The 25,505-nt window shown below is 32.8% G+C and overlaps 1 protein-coding gene across 1 annotated transcript; it reads left to right on the top strand.

Moving 5' to 3' along the window:
- The first annotated feature begins 724 nt into the window (after nucleotides 1-724).
- Nucleotides 725-25,281, top strand: LOC114337744 (peroxiredoxin-2). The gene is made up of 6 exons (XM_028288269.2): nucleotides 725-944; nucleotides 4,699-4,759; nucleotides 4,819-4,960; nucleotides 12,183-12,318; nucleotides 16,324-16,558; nucleotides 25,004-25,281. The coding sequence occupies exons 1-6, from the start codon at nucleotides 912-914 to the stop codon at nucleotides 25,087-25,089; spliced, it is 693 nt and encodes a 230-aa protein (XP_028144070.1). The 5' UTR covers nucleotides 725-911; the 3' UTR covers nucleotides 25,090-25,281.
- The last annotated feature ends 224 nt before the right edge of the window (nucleotides 25,282-25,505 follow it).

The following is a 25,505-nucleotide window of genomic DNA, read 5'->3' as shown; positions in this document are numbered from 1 at the left end:
ATTAGAATTTTTTTTATTACTCAGAGTATTACTCGGAGTACCTATTACTCGGAGTATTACTTGAATTTTTACTACAGTGTGAAGATCAGCAACCTATTATGTCTCCAAGATTCTTTACCAACCTCAAACTACCCAAAAATTTTATAATTAGATAGATAAATAAATTATGCTAAAAACTTCAAAGATGTGGTTTAAACTTAGCTTAAAGACTTAAAGATATACTATAGAAGACCTATAAAAAGACATTAGGTTTATAACCTAATAGGTTATAGAGGGAGTATTCGAATAATCGAGTTAATATTGTTCTAGTCTAGAGCTATTTTTGGTGGAATTTTGATGTTATGCGAACAAGAAATGCAGTGGCGGAAACGAGAATGCATAGTTCGATGAGTGGAGTGATAAAAACAGATAAATTTAGTAAAAGTTTAGGGGTGGCACTAATAGATACCAAAATGAGAGAACATAGGTTAAGATGGATAGTTAAGTTAAGAAGAACAGATGCTAAAATGAGAGAGCAGTATGCTGTGCTGTAAATACAGTAGATAGGTAATATATAACGGCAAGAGATAATAAGAAGATTTTTTGAGAACCATGTCTATTCATTATTTCGTTAAGCAGTTTGCAGTTTCATGTTTCTAGGTTTTGTAAAATATGATATATATTATATTCATTTATTATGTTGGTTGTCTATATTATGGCGATGTTGTTTCTGAATGTTACATAACTGTACGTTAAATCAACAACGTATTATGGTGCTGTCAGATTTGACAGTTGATTTGTGAATTTGAATTGTCATTTTGGATTTTGATTTTGAAACGGTGTTTGAAAATTATCATTAAATATTTAAAATCTCTATCAGTCTGATATAACAGCAGCAAATTATCACATCATTTTATAATTTCATCAATATCATGGCTGGATTAATTAAAAATCTGGTTACCAGGGTAAGTAACTTTTAATTTAGGTTATGTTATGCAAAATTAAGTGAACCGAAAATGTGGAAAAAAGTGATTATTCCACCTAATTTTCAATTTTTAAGTAATATCAAATATAGACAGAATGTCCTTCACCTAAATAATTTTCATTAAAGACCTTTGAACTTCACATGCCTTTTTTTATTGTGACCTTATAAATACCATTGTTTATGAATTAATTTTTTATATGATGTAAACTTATAATTTATTCTTGTACCTTTTTTTTGTTTAAATTATCCTCAAAATAATTCTGTGTAGCTTTTTATTCTATAGTCTCTTTATCTGATTTATCATTAAATCAGGATAAAAACTCATTCCTTCATATTCAAAGAGTTCTTATCTTATATTTGGTACTTTCCTGATCTGATATTGTATGATTGATTTTCTGTGCACAATTAGTTATCATTCTAGGCATTAAATATATGAGGCTACACATGCAACAAGGGTGAACTCACCAATTGACTCGCCATTAAAGTTCGCCCTTGTTGCAAGAATAGCCTCATATGTCTTAGCAAGTATTTTATAATATATTCAACATTTAGATTTTGTTTAAAATATCTTGTAAACATTTCTAGGAGAGTTTCTTTAATGAGAATAATATAACAAAATGGGGTCAAATTAATTAAACATAAATACCATTTTGTATCAGAAAAGGCTATTATAGTTTTAAAAAATTAAGTAAAAGACAGTTTTATTCCTTACATTTCACATTTATTTATTTATTAACACCTTGGCTGCATTTAGAGATATTTATAAACTTATATTGAGTGTGTTACAAGTAGTGTTACCAGGTGTCCCGATTTGCGTGGGACGTCCCGATTTTCAGGGGTCTGGGGACGCATACCGATTTGTACCTGATGACACTAAATGTCCCAATAAATTTCACCAACGAAAACCAATTTCAGCATGATTTACAGTGAATTTTATAACTATGTTATAAAAAACAAAGCACTCCAAAAAGGCAAAATCGAATGAAAAATATAATTTTAATAAAAAATAAATAATTTACTTAATCTACGATTTTGTTTTGTAATTTCGTCTGATTATTATGATTACGTAGGATTAAATACAGATTATAGAAACACCATGTAGTCCAGTAAATGAACGCGAAATACGGCAATACTGTGTAACTTTCAGGGTCATCTCCGAATTTCATGAAAATGGGGACTTAGGTTCTACTTAATATCCACTTCAAAATTGAACTTGTGCAGTTGGTTGCTTTTACTGGGGGGGGGGGGGACAGTTATTCCTATTCCTAGTGAAAAAAAAACCACTCGTTTAATAAGTCCGGAAATGGATTCATTCTAAGCAACTTTAGTTCTATAAAAATTTTTAACTTAATTGATACTTTTCGAGTTATTTGCGATTGAAAATGTGTATTTGATCGAAAAACAAATATTCTTAGCAAAAATGTAGCATATGAAAATATAAAAAAAAATTATGAATCCGTAAAGTTTATACACCCAGCAAAAGCAAAGTTGTAGCTCATGAAAAATACGTTTTTATTCCTCAAAATCCAATACAAATATTTCAGTGTGAAATAACCAAATCATAATAAGCACCTTTCGGAAAAAACCCATTAAAAAATGTTTTTAAAGTGTTCAATAAAGCTTTATTTTTATGTTTTAAAAAAGTTTCTAGCAAGAAACCAAGTGAGTTATGCTCAAAATCAAGTTGACCCCTTTATTTTTGGTAAAAAAAAATCGTAAATATCTCCCAGTATTTAGCACCCCAAATGAAATTAATCGTTACCGCTTTACAAACAATTTAGTTTAATTACGTATTTCTTATATTATCTGTAAGTTTCACCGGTTTTAAGGGCTTATTTTTGAAATAGTCATAGTTGAAAGGGCCTGAATGAGTGACTAATCACGAGTGTACCTATGCAAAGTATGAACAGCCATATCTTAACCAATTTTTGTCTTACAGGAAAACAAATCAAAACTATCATATTTATAAAAGCAAAACCGACACGTTTTACTCGAGATTTTTCGTATCACTAATACTTTTTTAGTTATTTTGAAAAAAGGGCATTTTTACAAGTGTTGACTTAGTTAAAAAATTCTATAGATCAAAAATTGTTTAGAATTAGTCAATTTATCCATTTTGGGACTTATTTTAAACGCGCGTTTTTTCACCCCCGAGAAGGGGTAACTGTCACCCCCCAAGTAAAAGCAACCAACGGTACAAGTTCAACTTTGAAGTAAACGGTAAGTAGAACCTAAAACCAATTTTCATGCAATTCGGAGTTGACCCTGAAAATTACACTCCAATACAGTCATTTACTGGGCTATTGTTGTTTATTTGTCCCGATCTACAAACCTAAATCCCGATTTGTTTTACCTTATGTACCGATTTAAAACAAATCGTGTCTGGCAACACTAGTTACAAGGCATAAATGTCCCACAGTGAACCTTTGCCACTGTGCGTTGTAACATAGTCGATGCAGCCAACAGTTGGTGTAATATGAGGTTTATTTGCCTTGTACTGCAGCCATGGTATTAAAGGGAGAACCCTTGTTACAGTTCAATCTCAAATATAAATATACAGAATCTTACACTAACTATGGCTAACAATAACCAAAACAATAAACAGGAACAACATATAGATAACTATATCATAAAAATGAATACACTGAAATTTAACACATTGCGTGTGGATGTCTGATCCTAAGACTTATACTCTGAATGGAAAAAAACACATTAAAAATGTGTATAATCAATGGCATACATGTGCGCCTTCCGCACATTGGTGAAGGCATCATGTGGCTCACATGTATGCCATCTGCATAAAACGTGTTAAAGCCAGTTGAGTACTATGCCTAAAAACAGTAAAAAATACTCTAGTAAAATCTACCTCCTTATCACTGAATCCATTGGAAAGGCAGGAGAGATGTGCCACTGGACTTCCCTACCAAGAGCTACATTGATTTTTGTCTCTTGCATAGGCCGGTAAAAGAAATAAAGATTATGTATGTATGCTTTTTGGCATAGATCAGTGTCTCAGCTGTGAGCCGTGGTTCGCACTGCACTGTGGCAATTTAAAATAGCTATGCTCTATGAGGACGAAACTTAAGTACCCCCTTGGTAGGGAACATGTTAACACATTGAATGCTGCAATGTATATAATATTACGGCAGTCTGGGCCGACTTAACCATGGTCCATAAAGTATAGCAGTCACTGCGAAGCAAGTGTGATTCGCGCGGCCCTGTAAGTAAAATCAGCGTGAATCGTATATGATTCGCGCGGCGTTCAACGTGTTAAAAACCAGTATGTCGAACATATATGCATTGTACACTATCTTTGTCGAAATAATGGATAGATCTCTTGAATTACGCAAAACAAAATCAAGCATTTGAAAAGCTTTACTAGTAATTGAATTATAATGTTGATTAAAAGATAAATGTGAATCAAAGAAAACTCTCAAGTCCTTTATCACATTTACTCTCATTAATGATGTCATAGGTTAAGAGTGTTAACCTGCTAACTCCATTATTCACCTGGAATGATATTCGAATGAATTCTGAATCTACATACCTTCCTACACTATCCCAGTTATTTCTAAACTACATTTGAATCAGCGCGTGTGTCAGATAGTGTAGTAAGGTATATAGATTCAGAATCCACTCAAATATCATTCCAGGTGAATAATTGAGTTAGCAGGTTAACACTCTTAACCGACGATTGTATTGTTTGTATATTTAAACTGTTTAATTAATTTTAGGTTCCACAAATTCTCAAAACAGTTCCACTGAAACAAATAACTCACAGAAATTTTGGTGTCAGTAAGTATGTGCAGAAATTCATGTATACTGTATAAACTAAAGAGATTTAATTTTTATAGCGTCATCGTTATTTATTCCAAAAGTACAAGAACCAGCTCCAAATTTTTGTGGAACAGCAGTTGTGAATGGTTGCTTCAAAGACATTAAATTAGCTGACTTTAAGGAAAGATTTGTTGTTCTATTTTTCTATCCTTTAGATTTGTGAGTATAATTATGTTTTATTTATATTTATTTTTTATTATGTAATTAATAGTTACCCATACAAAAATATTTATATAACATTATATTATTATATTAACTATACAAAAAAGTGTTTAATTGCCATCAACACTCACTTCATACATTTTGGCATTAGAGGTCACTAAAGGCATGTGTTGGTATAATATTTCAATATATTCATCAACCAGTTGGTGCGTTTTCATTCAATTCACTCTTACGAGTCTCTCTCATGACGGGTAGACCTAGAAACACATCTCAGAGAATGGTAAGAAGCTCACATTGAGTTGAAACGCAACCATCTATGTTTATTTTATACGAAAATAATTTAGTTCTAGTTATTCACCTACCTATGTCCCAAGTAACATGTAACTCCTGAATGTTTGTCGTCTAACGCAATTTTGACCCCTGTAATGCACTGTAACATTCTTGTGTACTCCTCCCCCAGTTTTGTCATTGTATTTAAGATTATTAATCAGTTCACCATTCATTTTCACTTCAAAGTCTTGATATTGAAAAGCATGTTTGGAAATGAAATCTGATTTAAATAACAACTGTAATAGAATGCATCTACGTCTGACACCTCTTTGGATCTAATATTGGTTGGTTAAACTCTTATCGACTTGTATGACTGCTTCCAAGATAAGTTTTCTATGATATGTAGATCTCTAGCATGAATGCCTTTGGTTATTAATATGTTCCAAAGAGTTCCAGATCTTACCCTATTGAAAGCCTTTTTGTAATCGATAAAAGCCACATAAATATCTTTCTGTTGGTTGCGACATTTTTGCAGGAGTACATTTAAGTCAAAAAGTGCCTCACAGCGCGTTTATAAATCCAAACAACGTTTCATCGAGGTTTCTTTCAGCCTCATCATTATCATCATCGTCAGAGAGCCAAATTTGTCCACTGTCGAACATAGGCCTCTTCAAGATGTCTCCACCCTTATCTGTCCTGCGCAGCTGCAATCCAGTTTGTCGCTATTCTTTTAATGTCGTCGGTCTATCGGGTAGGTGGTCTTCCATGACTTCGCTTGTCTGCCCTTGGCCGCCACTCTAAAATCTTCTTTGTCCATCCGTTATCTCTCTGTCTTGCGACGTGTCCTGACCATTTCTACTTCAACTTCGTAATGCGTTTTATGATGTCTTCCACTCCAGTTCTTCGCTGTAACTCAGCATTTCGTATTCTGTCTCTCAAAGTTAGGCCAAGCATGGATCTTTACATTTTTCGTTGTGCTACTTGTAATTTTCTTATTGATGCTTTACTCAATGTCAGTGTTTCAGCTCCATAAGTAAGCACAGGAAGTATGTACTGGTTAAATGCTTTTCTTTTTAGCTTTATTGGGATGTTTTCCTTGAACATGTCTCTTAGTTTGCCTACTCTGCCCATCCTAAAGCTATTCTTCTAGCTAGATAATTCGCATGCTTGGTTGTCTCATTTGTATTTCTTGGCCCAAATAGATGTATTTGTCAACTGTTTCGATATGGCAGTTTTCTAGTTTCAATGGTCCGCTAGGTACTAAATTGGTCATCATTTTAGTTTTTCCAAAGTTAATCTCCAACCCTATTTTTTTGAGAAACTCGTTGTAGTTCTTGCAGCATTTCGTGGGCTTCCTTAAGTCGTCGGTTATTAGAACTATGTCATCTGCAAATCGTAGGTGGTTCAGCCTTTTGCCATCGACATTCAAACCTCTGTTTTCTTATTCTAACGTCTGGAATGCATGCAGCATTACGGCATTGAATAGTTTTGGTGACATGTTGTCTCCTTGTCTCACTCCCCTTTTTAGTTTTATTTTTGAGTTTGGGTATGGATGTTTATTGTTGTTGTGACATTTGCATATATATATGTTGAATAATGTTGGAATATCGGTTTCAGTTAATTTTGGTTGATTCTACAATCTCTCAAAGCTCTTAAGATGGCTACCATCTCGATACTGTTAAAGGCTTTTTTGTAGTCAACAAATACTAAAACCAGCTGCCGGTTGTACTCCACAGTTTTTTGGATTAGGACCTTTAGACAAGTTAGATGGTCATTTGTACCATACCCAGGGCGATAACCTGCCTGTTCTCTTGGTTGGCATATTTCTAGTTTGTTCTCAATTCTGGCAGTGATTATTCGAGCAAACAATTTATACAGGTGGTTTAGAAGACTAATTGGTCCTACAGTTTTCGAGGTCTGTTTGATCTCCTTTCTTATGTATGAGGAGCGTTATAGAATTATTCCATTCAGCTGGTAAAGCTTGGTTTTCTAAGCATATATTGAAGAGGTGTTTGATTGCCCTGATGAGAGCAGAGCCTCCGATTTTTAGCGCGTCTGCCACTACTCCGTCTTCTCCTGGTGCTTTGTTAATTTTCATTTTCTTTCAGAATAATTAATCCATATTCGTTGCATCTTTTTGCTCTTTGTAAGCTGCAGAATTGCTATAAAAACAGACTTTATCCATTTCTGAGGTATTTCACCAGTAGTACTTTCATCATTTATCATCATAGTATTTCATCATTAAAAAGCAGAACTAGAGAACTGATGTGGTCCTCTTGTATCATTTTTAAGAGTTCAGTTGAGATTTTCTCTGGTCCAGTTGCTTTCTTGGTTTTGACTGATTTTATTGCATGATGAACTTCAGATTTTAAAATTTCAGGTTCTTCTTGATTATTTTAGACGCCAGCAACTTAGAATCTCTTGTGTATATTAAAAAATATGTCACGCTTATTATTTCTAATTCTTCAATTTCTGCACATCTATTCGTCATCCACTTTTCTTTGGATGCTCGTATTGCTTGTTTTATCTCTCTTTGTTTTCTTCTATATTTTATTTTATTTTATTTATCAACGGGCAATCACCCAATTAAAATACAGTGTAAACATTAATCACAGGAGATTTATAACCTAACCTAAAGTAAATTTAAAAATTTTAATCATACAAACTAGGAACATTAAATAAATAACAAACATTAACAAAAAAGTACAAAACACAAGGATATCAAGTTATCACATACAGTTTTTAAGGTGAGCTTTAAATTCATTTGGAAAACTATAACAATCTAAACCCTCCGAATATTGGTTAGCAAACCTAGGTGTTCTTCTGGACATGAAGGAGTTGTGTCCGTAGTTAGTGCGATGGGGTCTAATGTAAAAAGGTTGATTTATCCTCGTTTGTCTACTGGGAACATGGAAGCTAATTTTCTTCAATAGTTGAGGACCAAAATTATTGGAGTGTAGTATATTATAGAACATCGTGAGATCCTTATGCATGCATCGGATTTGGAGAGAGGTTATGTTGAGAGACTTTTCTATATTAGAATAGTTAATTTCCTCAACCCTCTGGTTTTGTTTAAATGCAACAAATATTAAGAACTTGTGCTGAACTCTCTCAATAGCTAGAATATGGGTGTTATAGTGTGGAGACCAAGCACATGAACAGTAATCTAGGTGAGGTCTCACAAGTGAACAATACAATACTTTTATGGATGCGATATTTAGAAAGTCTTTTGCACAACGTTTGATAAACCCTAAAAGTTGAAGTGATTTTGAGACAATAGATGAGATATGAGAGATGTAGGATAAGCTGGAATCGAGCACAACCCCTAGGTCTTTTATCTGAGATACAGAGTCTAAAGGACAAGCCTTAATAGTATAGATATGATTTGTAGGAGTTCTATTTCGACCAAAAATCATTAAGTGACACTTTTTTTAACATTAAGTTCCATTCCGTTGCTATCACACCAATAGCTCAACCGATTCAAGTCAGATTGTAATTTTTGATAGTCACCATCATTCTCGATTTTCAAATATAATTTTAAATCGTCAGCAAACATTAGGAAAAAAGCAAAGTGGAAACAGGAGGCAATATCATTAACATAGATATTGAATAGAAGGGGTCCAAGATGTGACCCTTGTGGCACTCCCGAAGGTACCTTAATTTCAAACGATTGAAAACCCTGAACACGTACTATTTGTATTCTTTCAGATAGGTAGGATAACAACCATTCTAAAAGTTCACCCTTGATACCCAGACCTCTCAACTTATTGATTAAAATCTTGTGATTTACCCGGTCAAACGCCTTTGTAAAGTCTGTGTATACAGTATGAACCTGGAAGCCACCTTCAAGAGATTCCACAAGGAAGTCGGTAAATGTCAATAAATTAAGTTCAGCGGAGCGGCCAGAGAGAAATCCAAATTGCTGGTCGATAAAACAGCATTTTAAACTTGCTAACAAATAGTCACAAACAAGACTCTCAAAAACTTTGGGAATACAACTCAGAATGCTAATCGGACGATAATTGTTCACTTGAGACTTATCTCCAGATTTTAGTATTGGGGTAATAAAGCTAGTTTTCAAGTAGACTGGGAACATCCCGGTCTTTAATGACAGGTTAAAAATGTGAAAAAGAGATCTAGAAAGTAAAACGCTGAAGTGTTTAAGAAAAGAAGGTGGAAGACCATCTGGACCTGGTCCCTTGTTGCTATCCAAAATGAAAAGTTTTTCATATATAGACGAAATAGAAATGCCAAATTGAGATAAAGTAAATTGTGATAAGTTGATGTCACCAGAATCTAAAATATTATCCTGCAAGACACAATCTCTATCACTATAAGTTTTTGAAAAGTATTCAGCAAACAAATTAACAATTTCTGTACCACTAGAACCAGTGATATTATTATAGTGTACAACTGATGGTATATTAGGTTTGCTATTTTTATTACTAACAAATTTCCAAAAATTTCTAATATCCCTGAGAGATGATTCAGTTAATGCAATGTAATCACGATAACAGTGGTGTTTTAAGCGTTTAGATTGAGCTCTTAATGCAGAAAACTCATTAAAGAGAGTGGGGGATTTAGTTCTCAGATATTCTTTGTGAACTTTCTTTTTATGAATTATTGTAACTTTGAGATCTGGAGAAAACCACACCGGAAATTTCTTTGCTGAATACTTTTTAACAGGAACATAAAGATCAATTGTTAAGTACAGTGGAACCCCGATAAGTCGGCCCCCGATAACCCGGAACTCCGGCTAACCCGGACCGATTTTTATCAGACAAACATTTCAACAATAAAAATGTATTGCTGTTACAAAATCTCGTGAACCTAATTCATTCATTTGGTGACGTCAATATACGAACGAAACGATTGATGAATCCGACATTACTGAAAATATCAGGGTGCAGATGGGACCCTGTCGCGCAATTCGCAGCAAATAAAATAGTCGTATGTTTTTGGCTTCATTTTATTTCGGTTATACATACGCTTTTTCAAGGTTCACGAGGTTTTGTACCAACTCTATGTAATATAATATTTGAGAGATAATGGAACCGGATTGAACTACATATAACATAGTAAAAATGACTCATGGTACACCACATTCATTGTCGAAAACAACATGCACCTGTATTATCCTTTATTTTTTTGAAACTGTCTGTGTTAGCATTGTTTAGAAAAGACTATTAAAATTCTTTTTTTAACAATGGTCTTAGTCATCACTTTTATTAAATAACATAACATCAGAGACGGTATTATGTGTAGTAAAGTCGTATTATTGTTCGCTTCCGTTTTGTAATCGTTCGTAAATTTATTCAGATTTTGTGTTTGCGTGTCTTTTGTCTATAAGGGCAACAAAACGTAAAAATGTTGTAGTGACAATGGAAAAGAAACTAGAAGCATTAAGTAGAATTGATAAAGGTGAATCTTGCAGCATTATATTATGGTGTCGGTACATCTACAGTATCGGATTGGAAGAAAAATAGAACTAAAATCGAAGAATTTTTTTTTAAAATGATAACAAAAGACAGTTTAATCGGTGCAAAGCTAATAAAGCTAAGAATGAGACTTTTGACGACGCTTTGTATGTGTGGTTTTGTGTGGAATGCGAACTTGGTTTACCAGTGTCTGTGTGACAATTATAACGGAGTTTATCTGTAAGCATACCATATTTTATTAATTTTTACCATTTTCTCCGGCTAACCCGGATTTTCGATAACCCGGATCGGCCGCGGTCCCAATTAATCCGAGTTAACGGGGTTCCACTGTATATAATATCGTAAAAAATATTCGTCTGAATTGTCCTTGTATTGTCTTCTTTGCCCCATGAGGTCTAGTATTTCTTCTACTATCTTTGTTATTTCTTAAATCTGTTAGTTAAACTATGCTCTTCTATTATCTTAATCATATTGTATCGAGTTACAGTTAAATAAAACTAACGGTATGATTTATTTACAACTTTTCAGTTTGAATTTATCATGTACTCTAAATAAAAATAACATAGTGTGCTTCTTAAATACATAATAACGTTATTCTGGAAAATTCTAGACCCGCCATCTCTATTCTACTAACATTCCTGCAATTCCTTTCAGATTTTTCTCGGATATGTCGAAATGGAACTGTTACTTGCAGTCGGTTGAAATTAACTCTTTCAGTGCAGTATCTTCACAAAATATTTTCCATGTTTTGTGAACATTTTGTCAAACACCTCTCGCTTTCCTCTAACGCACCGTAATGCTTTACAAGATTCCACTCCCCTCCAAATTGTGTTAGACCCCTAATGCTAACCATAGAAAAGCACCATGAATGGTACTTTCATATAAGAAAATGCGAGGCCATAAGTAGGCTTTATGAAGTTAAATTGACCTGTTCATTCCAGACTTTGTTGTTATTAGACTGTGTCTGATATGATAATATAAATACCAGCTCCAATAATTGCTCAAGGGGGCCACTTTACAGAGTGAAATAATGTTGATCAAAATGTGGTATATTTAAAATTAAATTAATTCTAACCAAAGAAACAAGTCAAAAATCAAGGCGATGGAAATGAACTATTGGAGACGATGTTGCCGACTCACTAGACTTGATAGGGTGAGAAACGAAGATATTAGGAGACAAATGGGAGTCGATCTAGATATAATAGACACAATCGAAGCCAAAAGACTTAACTGGTATGGACACCTTCAGAGAATGCCTGAAAATAGATGGCCGAAAAAAATAGAAAAATGGACTCCACCCACAAGAAGAAAACGAGGTAGACCAAGACGATCCTGGAGAGAAGATGTCGAAGATGAAATGACCGCCAGAGACTTAAAAACTGAAGATTGCTTCGACAGAAATCGCTGGAGATTAGGATGCGAGAAGCGGCGACAGCTGTAGAAGACTCGCTTATTATATTATATATATTAATTCTAACAGTTTCATAAATAACTATGTACCTCTATTTTAGCACATTTGTTTGCCCCACAGAACTAGTTGCTTTAGAAGACAAACTTGAAGATTTCAAAGCATTAGGCGCAGAAGTAATAGGATGTTCAATTGATTCTCATTATTCACATTTGGCATGGATCAACGCCAAGAGAAGTGTAAGATTTTTACATTCATTTATATTTAAATATATATTTATAAATAAATGATGTTTTGATGATATTCTCTTTCTAATAGGCACTTTTCAGTGCGTCACAGTTTTTCGATTTCTTTCTAACGCATTAAGTTGGAAGTGACAGAAAAAACGTACCTACTTCCGTGATTACAGTCATTTCTAACATTTATTCTAGCTGTTGATAGATGGCGCTATAATCGAACAAAAAGTGATTTACGAATTATATATACGACTATAATCTGTACAATTTATAAGACTATACAAATCATTTTATAATTGCAATAAATACAATTGATTTGTTTTTATACCAAATTGCAAATAAAAGGGTTATACTGCAATACCCTTTTCATATTTGGCTGATTACGATTCTGACAACTGTCATTGTCAGATTTAACTAAAATGTCATGTTATAAATGTGTATTATCACGGACTTGCCTTTTTCTCTCACTTGTGACGCACTGAAAAATGCCTGTGAAAAGGACCATAGTTATAGAGAAATGTCAAATTACTCCAGGGTAATAAGCTAGAAATAGACCATGTTCGGTCAAAGATCCAGGTAGCTGACTACGTTTTTAGTTATTGTAGACCAATAGGAAGAAAACCTACCTGTTTCCTGCTTAGAGTTCGCGTCCGTTTTTAATTATTAACAATTCAATGCAAAAGTCGGGATTTTTTCGATTTTTTGCACCCCATTCAAAAGCTATATAGTTGACAAAATTACAAAATTTAATTTTTTAGAACATTAAAAACCTTCAAAATGCCGATTTTTGAAAGTTAAAAAGTTAATTTGTTGCTACGCAAACTGCAAAATAAGAGAAAATTGTTATTTGTTAATAACTTTTACTAAAACTATCTTAGACCTTTAGTGTTTCACCCAAAGTTGGATATTGGGGTACATACTTAACAAACCCTCAAAATTTGAGACCGATCCATTAATTAGTTTAAGAGTTATTCTAATTGTTTATCCCAGAGACCTTTATTTTGCAATAACATAAGACAGAAAATAATGAAAATAGGACAATTCTGTGTATGCCAAATGAAAGTAGAAAACTGATGCTATCAAAATGTACTAAAAAAAGATAAATAAATTATCTAATATAGTCAAAAATCCTAATGCCAAATTTGTGAAATTTTGTAGTTTATAAACATTTAGAATAACTTTAAAAATAGTGTCCGTAGAAAAAATCATTTTACATATTAGAAAAGCTGGTATTTTACACGAATTTTTAAAAATGTAGTTCAATTGGTGGCTAGTCGTGATAAGTGAAGGGGGAGCTGGGGCCGACAAATGCACGAGTTCAAAATCTAAAAAAGGCAACTTAAAACTACTATCATCTACTATCATTTTCTGTACGTTACAAATATGCAATTTGTCTAGACATTTACTAATTAATAAACACTCGTAATTTGTTTAAACAATTTTTGAAAAAATAATTTTTTCCCAAAAATCCATGATTTTAATCATACTATCGTTATTAATCATAGAAAAAGTTAAGATACACTTTAATAAATAAATTATCTTCAATAAATAATTATCTTATAAAAATCATTAAGTTAAGATACACTTTAATAAATAAATTATCTTCAATAAATAATTATCTAATAAAAATCATTGACTTATTAAAGTGTACTTTAACTTTTTCTAAGATCATTAATGATACTATAATAAAAAAAAAAGATTTTTGTAAAAAAAATTTTTTTTTCAAGAATTGTTTAAACAAATTAGACTGTTTATTAATTAATAAATTTATAAACAAATTGCATATTTGTAATGTACGTAAAAATTACATACAAATTAAAAAAAGAAAGATCAAAATCCATTTAGTTGATCAGGAGATACAGAAAATTATATTCGTTTGAAATTGCTTTTTCGGTATTTTAACTCGGTGGATTTGTAGGTTTCCCCTAGTAATCGTTTGGACTACATTTTTGAAAAATCGTAGAGGGTGCTGTGAAGGTACAATGTTTGTGCAAATTTTTTAAGAAAAAATACAAATCCCGTTCTTTAAAATGGCATTAATGAGATTCCTTAATTATTATAAACAAATTAGCTGTGAATTAAAAAAAACATGGCTTACTTTGTCCCAAATGAACCCAGGCTAATTTTTTTATTTTAAAATTCGTGTTAAAATACTATCTTTTCGAATATATAAAAAGATTGTTTCTACGGAAAATATTTTTAAAGTTATTCTAAATGTTTATAAACTACAAAATATCAAAAATTTGACATTTGGATTTTTGACTACATATATTAATTATTTTTTTATCTTTTTTTAAAACATTTTGATACTATCATTCTTCTACTTTCATTTGGCATACTCAGAATTGCCATATCTTCATTATTTTCTGTCTTATCTTAATGCAAAATAAATGTCTCTGGGATAAACAAATAGAATAACTCTTAAACTAATTAATGGATCGGTCTCAAATTTTGAAGGTTCGTTAAGTACGCCAATACCCAACATTGGGTGAAACACTAAAGTTCTAAGGTAGTAAAAGTTATTAACAAATAACTATTTTCACTTATTTTGCAGTTTACGTAGCAACAAATTAACTTTTTAACTTTCAAAAATCGGCATTTTGAAGGGTTTTCAATGTTCTAAAAAACTGAATTATGTAATTTTATGTCAACTATGTACCTTTTGAATGGAGTGCAAAAAATCGAAAATATCGCGGTTTTTGCAATAAATTGTTAATAATTAAAAAACGGACGCGAACTCTAGGCAGGAAATAGGTAGGTTTTCTTCCTATAGGTCTACAATAACTAAAAAAGTAGTCAGCTACCTGGATCTTTGAGTGTCCCGAGAAAATCCTTATTACTCTGGACTAAATAAACTAAAATTCAAACAATTAGGAATGCACGTCATAGATTTAATGACATCATAACCCACCGGTACAAACTTTACGGCAAACAAATTCAACAAATTTTTCCTCATATATTAATTTTTTCGCTACCGTCAAGTTTGACAGGAAAGCGCTGTTGCCAAATAAAGAAAATATATTTATTTACCAAAGCAGCTACCGGCTACACTGTTTCTCTTTGTCTTTAAGGGCCGGTTGTTCGAACGCTAATCAACATTGATCACTATCAAATATTTAATTACTGTCACAACTGTCAATGTCAACTTTGGTTGGGTTGCTGAAAATATAGTTAATTATAATTATGAGATTAGTTAGTCAATTAACATAACAAGTATTAACATAATTGATTAACTAATTTCATAATTGTCATCAATAATTATGTTTTCGGCAACCCAACCAAAATTGACATTGACAGTTGTGACAGTAATTAAGTATTTGATAGTGATCAATGTTGATTAGCGTTCGAACAACCGGCCCTAATAAGAGTGTGAAACAAAGATAATTATTTGTACTGTAAGTGTCAAACTCACATTGTCCCATAGAAAGTTATGTAAGATTTTTGTTTGTTTATTTTTTTTTCTTCTTTTATGGCCTTTGGGAGCTGTGCTTATTTAGCCAGCAACATTTCTTAAAATTAATGCCTAACTAAACCTACCATACAACAAGACTATTACAAAACCTAATCGACCAATCAAGGATAGGGAAGGTAAAGTGAAGTTGGTTAAAAAATAAACTGCCGTTAAAATATAAACTAGATAGGTAAATAAAATATAATTTGAAAACAATAATTTGACATCATATTTAACTTCCAATATTATGACAGATGTCAGTTATCATTTAAAATCTCACCAAATGTACTAATGACGTCATATAAACTCATCACTAATTCTAGCCAGTGAAATGCTCGCTTTAATAGACATGGCATTTCAAAAAAATTACGTGAATTTTCATCTACGGGTTACGGATTATTCTCTATATATTTTTTCAAATTTAGAATATGGCAACAATGGGAAAATTACGTGAATTCCTTATTGTTTGACTTTTCCTATATTATTAACAATATAAAAAGCAAATTAAAATTGATAATTTTACTGCTTTTGAACTAAACTTTTTTTTTATTTTTTAGGAGGGTGGTTTAGGCAGCATTAGATATCCTTTATTATCAGATATTAACAAGGATATTGCTAGAGATTATGGTGTTTTATTAGAAAAAGAAGGTATTGCTCTTAGAGGAATGTTCATTATAGATACTAAAGGTATTCTGAGGCACATAACTGTAAACGATTTGCCCATTGGCAGGAACGTTAATGAAGCATTGAGGATTATTGAAGCCATTAAATTTACTGATGAACACGGAGAAGGTAAATTTTTATGTTTCTGTTTTTTTTTGTGTCTGAAAATAGTTTATGTGCATTACAGACAAAAACAGATTACTACTACAGTCGAATCCACATATTGGAATGGCCTTCGTGCCAAGCAAAAGTATTCCTATATAACCAGGATATTCTAATAACCGATCATTGGTGGCTAGTAGAAACGTTTCGTGATCACAAATTTCTATTCCTTAAACCTGGATATTCCTATAGCGTTACGCTTTAATTACTATTTCTGCTAATTTTATTTTCTTAATTTTTAATAACTTTTCTCAAAACGAAACAACATTAGTCATTTAAAACTCACATGTAATATACAAACCATATGCCAACAAGGGCCGTTGATTTCAAGAAACCAAAATGTATCCCTAAACAGATTGTATAAAATTAATGTTTTTTCAAGGAAACACTAATGGATTACGATGTCAGATCACCACACTCTTTATGTCAATTTCGTAAAATACAAAAAGGTTCTCATCTTTTAAAAGGCAGATGCAGTAATTTATGGCCCTTTCTGGCCATTATCGCAAAACCAGTTGACATAAGAGTTGGTGGTCCGAAAGTCAGTCTCTATACAGCATGCGAACGATGCAGACACACCCTCGCTTGCGCTAACAAACAACCCTTTTTCGAGATATAAGCAAAACACCGCTTGTTACCCAAAATAAATAAATATATTACTGTTCGTTGTTACACTTATTTTTTATTAATTTCGTCAACCACACCACCGGAATATTGGTGACCCCGAGAACATTTAAAACGCCGCGAAAATTTACAAATTCCTGCTAATAATATACTTTTGCCGGTTTTAAATACAGTGAACATCGAAAATGACGGACGGTACCAGTGCCAATAACAGTGCTTCGGGATAACAGTGCTTCAGTTGATCGGATTTCAGTTAAAATCCCACCGTTCTGGCCCAACGATCCTGAAATATGGTTCCTGCAAGTAGAAAACCAATTCGGCAAAAACGACATTACCTTTTTGGGATACACAGTATCAGATGGAGGACTCACACCTCCACAAGAAAAAGTAGCAGCTGTACAAAATTTCACTCAGCCAAAAACAGTGAAAGACTTACGCAGATTTCTAGGTATGTTAAACTTCTACCGAAGGTTCATACCCAATGCAGCTGAGCTACAAGCACCACTACATGATGCCCTAAAAGGTAATGTCAAAGGAAAAGCACCAATTGAATGGACACCACAGCGAATCCAAGCCTTTGACGACTGCAAAAACAGTTTAGCTAACGCTGCTTTACTGAGCCACCCTGTAAACGATGTTGATATCTCCATCACTTGTGACGCCTCTGATTTTTGTGCTGGAGCTGTACTACAACAAAAAACGGATACAGGTATGAAACCTTTATCTTTCTTTTCTAAGAAATTCTCACCTAGCGAAAAGAAATATAGTGCATACGACAGAGAACTATTAGCTATATATCTAACCATAAAACACTTCAGACATATGATCGAAGGTAAGGACATAACGATATACACAGACCAGAAACCAATCACCTTCGCCTTTACTCAGAAGCTAGACAAATGTAGTCCTAGACAGTTCAGATATATCGGTATTCTAATAAGCGGGTTCGACTGTATTCTCTCAAACATACATACAGTGAGGACGTTTGAGTTGGAATAAATTCATTATCTCGAGAAGGAGCGAATTTGGAGAGAAATCCTGAGACAGGTCTATGACTTTTTGGCATATATATCATACTAGTGATGTCATCCATCTGGGCGTGATGACGTAGTCGATGATTTTTTTAAATGAGAGTAGGGGTTGTGTGGTAGCTCATTTGAAAGGTTATTTAATTCTATATTCAGTAGTATAAACGTTAACATAATTATTTATACAGGATGTCCAAAAACATTTTTTGAATTAAATTAATCGATACAAAAAGAAGAATGTATGTAATTAATTTATTTCAAAATACGTTTTATTGCTGTCAGAAAACAGAAATAAATGTTTATATGACAAATAAACATTGCTTTTCGCTTAAATTCAATGTTAAAACTGCCACCAACCTGTATCTTAGCAGGGTGAACATTGAATTTAAGCGAGAAGCAATGTTTATTTGTGAAATAAACATTATTACCTATTTTTCTGAGAACAGTAAAATGTATTTTGAATTAAATAAATTGCTTACATTCTTCTTTATCTCAAAATTAATTTAATAAAAAAAATTTTTTGTACACCCTGTGTATAAAGAATTATGTTAATGTTTATATTCCTTAAATAACCTTTCAAATGAGCTATAACACGACCCCTACTTTAATTTAAAAAAAAACATTGATTACGTCAATTCGCCCAGATCGATGACGTCACTAGTATGATGTATATGTCAAAAAGTCAAAATTTAAAAATAAAAATCGACCTGTCTTAGTTAGGATTTCCCTCCAAATTTGTCCATTCTTGAGATAATGAATTTATTAAAACTCAAACGTCCTCACTGTATATTACACTTGCGTATCGAGTTTATAAACAGTTTTTCATATAACGGGCATATCACGCCTTGAGATCATACACAGTGTCAGACAAGACAAGAAGTAAAAGGTTATTCAGTGTCTATATCAGGGGGTCAACATTCTATTACATATATGTGTTACAGTTCAAGTTGATTATCCAGTTGGAGTTGACTCCAACTAGTTGGAGTCAACTCTAACGGCTGGTTTCAGTAAAAGTTGATTATAAATATAAAATGAAGATTTATATTCAACATTTACTAGTAAAAGTAGACTCCAACTAGGAAAAGTATACTCTTCCCAATGCCATTTAGTAAAAGTTGATTCTGATTCACACAAACAGCCGATTCTAGAAATTAAATGTTACTGAATATGTTCAAATTAGTCTAGGCTGTATCGTCGCCCCCGTTAGGTAAATTACTCCGATTCGAATTTTTTGCACAAACTTACTCAAAAAGAGGTCCTTATAACAAATCTACTGGGTGCCAGGCAGTACCTTGATCGATAAATTGTTTAAACAATTTTTTTTAGACAGATTCACACAAATAATTTTTTCACTTCACAAAATAATTTTCCTAACAAGTGCAGAAAGTCATACTTTTCCGCACGTGACTGCAGTTTACCGAACTACGCGGAGTTCGGCAAGCAGTCGAGTGCGGAAAAGAGACTTTCTGCAAGCGTTAGGAACAATATTTTTTCTATGAGTCTTTAAAAAATGACCAAATCTTAATCAATTAATTTAATTAATATGAAAATACATACACAAATTAATTCTTTGACAAGGTTGTCAAAACCAAACTTTCAGCATAATTGGTTAGCATGACGACGATCTTGGTTTCCATGACGACGATTCAAAACCACTGTTATTGTCTACTGATTTGACTTTGGAATATTATGTCAAAATTATTTTATTTCATCGAATTCTCGCGTTAATTTCATTAAAACATGAACACAATAAGATATATTTGAAATAAATTAGTAAATAATATCTAAATATTAGTTTATTGTATGTATTATAATTACTTTAAGGCCATATTAACATATCTAAATTAACACGCGTGCGGAAAAGTAAAACTTTCTAAACTTAAACTCGTTCGCGAAAGTAGACATTTTTGCACGCTCGTAGAAAGTATTTTGTGATTTTTCTCTAAAATTGATTGTTGTCGAGTTATACGCGATTTAAAATTTGAAAAATGCAAAAATAGCCATTTTCAAGGCTTAATAACTCGGTTAAAATCCATTATTATGAAAGTCAGAAAGTGACCAAGTTTATACTCTACAAAATCCAGCAGAAATTTTTGTCACTATTTTATTACTAAGCTAAGCTATTAATCTTTAATTATTAACAATGAGCGCTAAGTGCGTATTAGGCGGCCATCAATGGTGAGTGCTAAAGAGATGCACCATTCCAGCCAATGGTGAATCTCACTCGCACTCACATTGACGGCCGCCTCAATACACGGTTAGCGCTCATTGTTGATAATTAAAAATAATATCTTATTAATGAAATAATGACAAACATTTCTTCAGGATCTTATAGAGGTAGCTTTAATCTTTGATTTTTTTTAGTTTCTGACTTTCATAATATATAATATCGTATGGCATTTTTGTCTTTCGGGCAGTTCCGGCGCCAATTACACCTTTAACCCTGTTTCAAGTAACTAGTGTCGATGTACACTAGCCCAGGGGGACCTACGGCTTAACGTGCTCTCCGAGGCACGGTGAGACGGCTCGTGTCATTATTGGAAATGAAAATGGTTTGTTTTTGGCAGGGCTCGAACCCACGTGCACTGGCGTATGAGGCCAGCGATTATGCCGTTACTCCACGGCCGCTCGCTCGACTTTCACAATAATTATCTTTAACCGAGTTATTAAACATTGAAAATGGTTATTTTGGCGATTTTCAAATTTTAAGTCGCTAATAACTCGACAACAATCAATTTTAGAGAAAAAAAGGCCCAAAGGATCTAAAAAAAATTTGTACGAAGTGAAAAAATTATTTTTGCGAATTTGTTTAAAATCATTGTTTATCGCCAAAAGTCACTAAAATCATTCATTATTGTACTCATTTGCCCTCATTTTATTTTCGGCAGTAAAGTATCACTTTGTTGTATTGAAAGAAGAATGTTACTTTACCTGCCGCGATTATTAATCAAATTAACCGATATTGAATGTAAGTGGTCAATGGCAGCAATCGATTATTTATTTGAGTGAAATTAAAATTTATTTACTTTAATTATTAAAAATATTGTACAAAATTTATCTTATTATTAATAAAATGTATGTCAAAAAGTAAAATTCTGTAGTGTTTCGCAATTATATTCATACAAAATAAATCAAAACTTTATACAGATTTAGTAATTAGGTAGGTATACAATATTGATAACTATCGATTAAACATCAAAACCGGCCATCGTGCAAAAGTCATCTGTCATTACTGTCATACAAATTTTTTATTTCGTCTAAAATTAAAAAAATTTCCTCAAAGTTGTAAGTAAGTGTTAATGTTTTTTATGATTGACGATACAATTTTGTACGCACCACCTCAATACTCTTTATCGAACGCGTCTCTTGCTCGCTTCGCTTCCTCTGCTCGTAACATCAGACTCGTTCGATAAAGAGCCACTTTACTGACTTGGTACATAAATAACTATTAAACAATTTTTCGACCACGGCACTGCCTAGTACCATCTCTCCGACAGCGAGTATAACTCCTCGTTAATTATAACAGGTAGAATGACAAAAATGAGGTGTCAAAGGAAAGATTAATATCCAAGGATGGTACTAAAGGTGACAAATTTAACCTAGGCTGTCTATCCGTCCGTCCACGAATATAACTCCTCCGTTATTATAACAGGTAGAATGACAAATCTTCTTCTTCTTCTTTTTGTATAGACATTACTTTGTCTGTTTTTTCATTGTGCCTTTAGTAAGTTGTCGTTCCATCGTTTTCGTGGTCTTCTCACTGAACGTCCTCCTATTGGGGAACCGTCTCTCGCTGTTCTGACTACATTCTATTCTATTCTCCTGTTTCTTACCCAGTTATTAATGTTATCCACCTTGCATCTCCGTCGTATATCTGTACTTCTGGCTCTGTCCCATAGAGTCTTACTATCGATTTTTCGAAGGGGTTTCATCTCGGCTGTTTCGAGCAATCTTTTTGTCCTCTCTGTGTCGGGTTGTGTTTCTGCCGCGTATGTCATTATTGGTCTGATGACTGATTTGTAAATTCTGCCTTTCATTTCTTTTCCGATATTACAAATGATGTGTCAAATGAAAGCTTATAATCCAAGGATGGTAATATTCATTTTCTTCTTTCATCCATTAAATCCAATATTTCCTCTGTCATCCATCTGTGCTTCCGTGGTCGCTGTTTTGTGAGCATTTCAGTTGCCGTTGTAAGGGCGTGTCTGATTTCCTCCCGAAGGCGAAAGTTAAGGATGTTTAATTATATGACAGTGTGCTAAACAACAGTGCGAAAAAGTAAAACTTATTTAAAATACATTGTTACTTCAGACACACTTTAAACCCTTCATGCACTGCTATCTATATTTACAATTTTCACACAATAAAACCTTTACATCAGCGGTTCTCAATCTTTATGAGTCATGTACCATCTAAAGTTTATTTTATTGTATTTCTATATTTTTAGATTGTATAATCAAGATTTACTATGTACTACTATTTTAAGTTTTTGTGTTTTGTGTACCACCGCAAATAATTATATGTACCACCAGTGGTACATGTACCACAGATTGAGAACCGCTGCTTTACATAATATGAGATAGAGTAGATAAAAATTATTTTTGTGAATTTAGTTAACAAAAATTGGTTAAACAATTTTTCGACCGCGGTACCGCGTGACACCCTGTGTATTTGTTATAAGGATTGTTATACGGATGTACATATTTCTTTGAGTAAGTTTGTGCAAAAAATCGAATCAGAATAATTTACCTAACGGGGGCGACGTTACAGACTATACTAATAAGTAGTTGAAACGGTCAAAACAAAGAAACGCACACTCATCAAAACTGCACTTGAGATTCTCGTATAATCAACATTTACTGAATCGATCCAGGAAGAGTCAACTCCAACTAGTAAAAGTTGATTTAAATTTTTAAAATCAACTTTTACTGCTCGTTTCAGTTGGAGTTGACTCCAACTAGTTGGAGTCAACTCTAACTGAGAATCAACTTGAACTGTAACATATGTAACTTTTTGCCACATTTGTGTACGAGACATACTCTAACTTTCCACAAATAATTCAAAGAAAAAATATTTTTGGGAAAAGTCAGCTGTATTGTTTCCCAAATTATTCAAAAAACTTTAAGATCAATATATACTTTTGCATTTGAACAAACCAGTCGTCTAAGAATCTAAGCATTTATTGCACTCCTAAAGAGATATCTCAGAAATGAGATTTTTGTATTTGTTTCGACTGCCTCATCTGGCGTCTTAAAACGTTTACCACGTAGTTTATTTTTAATCACACAGTTCCAAGTAAGGATTGTATGCAGGTCACTAAATCAATGTTTTTCGCCTTCAAATACTCGGATGTTATACCTAGTTTTAGATACTGTTACAAATGATCTTGTCATATACCCTAAGCACCACCTTAAAAATGGGACATTTTTTATGTCTTGTATTTTCTAAACCTGTTGTCCGATTTTAGTGATCTTTTTAATATGTTATAGCTTTATTCTTCAAGAATATCCATATGGTAATAGTATTGCTAAACAGATAAGTGTCATTGTATACCGGGTGTGACAATGATAGTGTGTTTTTTTCTCAAAGTTTGGAACACCCTGTGGAATATTCTGGCGTATATAAAATTATGAAAGTAAAAATCAACTGTAACCTTATGCTTTCTTAACATTATGCTTTTTGATTCATTAGTTTATGTTAGATAATAAAAAAGTTAGGTACTTTAACAACTAGCCATGTTCTTCATCAATACAGGGTGTTTCTAAATAAGTGCGACAAACTTTAAGGGGTAATTCTACATAAATAATAACGACCATTTACTTTATAAACAGATGTCCGCAAATGCTTCGTTTCCGAGATACGGGATGTTGAATTTTTTCTTACAAACTGACGATTTATTTATTGCTCTAAAACCGGTTGAGATATGCAAATGCCATTTCGTAGGTTTTAAGAGGTAGTTATTGCGCATTTTTTGGCATACAATTAAGAATTTTATATTCACCATTGGCGTGCATACGGGTCATATTACCCGGTCATATTACCCGTATGCACGCCAATGGTGAATATAAAATTCTTAATTGTATGCCAAAAAATGCGAAATAACTACCTCTTAAAACCTACCAAATTTCATTTGCATATCGCAACCGGTTTAAGAGCAATAAATAAATCGTCAGTTTGTAAGAAAAAATTCAACATCCCGTATCTCGGAAACGAAGCATTTGCGGACATATGTTTATAAAGCAAACGGTCATTATTTTTTCACGCAGAATTACTCCTTAACGTTTGTCGCACTTATTTAGAAACACCCTGTATTGATGAAAAACGTTGCTAGTTGTTAAAGTACCTAACTTTTTTATTATCTAACATAAGCTAATGAATCAAAAAACATAATGTTAAGAAAGCATAAGACTACAGTTGAGTTTTAATTTCAATATTTTATATACGCCAGAATATTCCACAGGGTGTTCCAAACGTTGAGTAAAAAACACACTATCATTGTTACACCCGGTATACAATGACACTTATCTGTTTAGCAACAGTATTATTACATCGATATTCTTGAAGAATAAATCAATAACATATTAAAAAGATCACTAAAATCGGACAACAGGTTTAGGAAATACAAGAAATCAAAAATGTCCCATTTTTAAGGTGGTGCGTTAATTTTGGTACTTAGTGTATATAGTCTCATTATATTTTCAAAGAGTTTTATTATAATTTTATTTATATGTAGGTAACTGCATTTGTTTTTCTGTTTTAGTGTGCCCAGCCAATTGGCAAAAAGGAGGAAAAACTATAAAACCAGACCCCAAAGGTTCCCAGGAGTATTTCAGTTCATCAAATTAGATGTGTCAAATGTTTTATTTAAGAAAGATAATAAAAAATGTCCAACGTTACATATTTATTACTCAGTTTATTTAGATCAATTTTATGGTTATTATCATTTTATGGCTATTACAAATAGCCTTATGATACTTTAAATGTAACTACAGGGTGAAATAATCTGAGAAAAAAAGAAATAAAGATTTTTTATGTTTACTGTTTTTGTATTGTTTATTTATCATTATAAGCAGGGCGCTATCCTTTAGGGGCGCCAAAACAGAGGGTCAAAAATTGCAAAAATATTTACAAAAAAATCAAAAAGCAAAAATTAATTTTAAGACAAAAGTTGAGGAATTAAAGTTCAGTTTTACTTTGTTTTGATGGCATATGGCATTATTAGTCTCTCTATAGATATAAAATAAATATCCGGCTATAAAAAT

Source organism: Diabrotica virgifera, chromosome 2 (assembly GCF_917563875.1).
Source record: "Diabrotica virgifera virgifera chromosome 2, PGI_DIABVI_V3a".
In the NCBI taxonomy this organism is placed as follows: domain Eukaryota; kingdom Metazoa; phylum Arthropoda; class Insecta; order Coleoptera; family Chrysomelidae; genus Diabrotica; species Diabrotica virgifera.
The sequence above is the reverse complement of the archived record's forward strand: the minus strand, read 5'-3'. Positions and strand labels throughout refer to the sequence as shown.

What these genes read in the sequence shown, in the direction of transcription:
- LOC114337744 (XM_028288269.2), top strand. Translation starts at nt 912, where the DNA reads ATGGCTGGATTAATTAAAAATCTGGTTACCAGG. An exon ending in TTAAAAATCTGGTTACCAGG is followed by an intron (nt 945 to 4,698) that starts GTAAGTAACTTT and finishes AATTAATTTTAG; the next exon opens with GTTCCACAAATTCTCAAAAC. An exon ending in TACTGATGAACACGGAGAAG is followed by an intron (nt 16,559 to 25,003) that starts GTAAATTTTTAT and finishes TTTCTGTTTTAG; the next exon opens with TGTGCCCAGCCAATTGGCAA.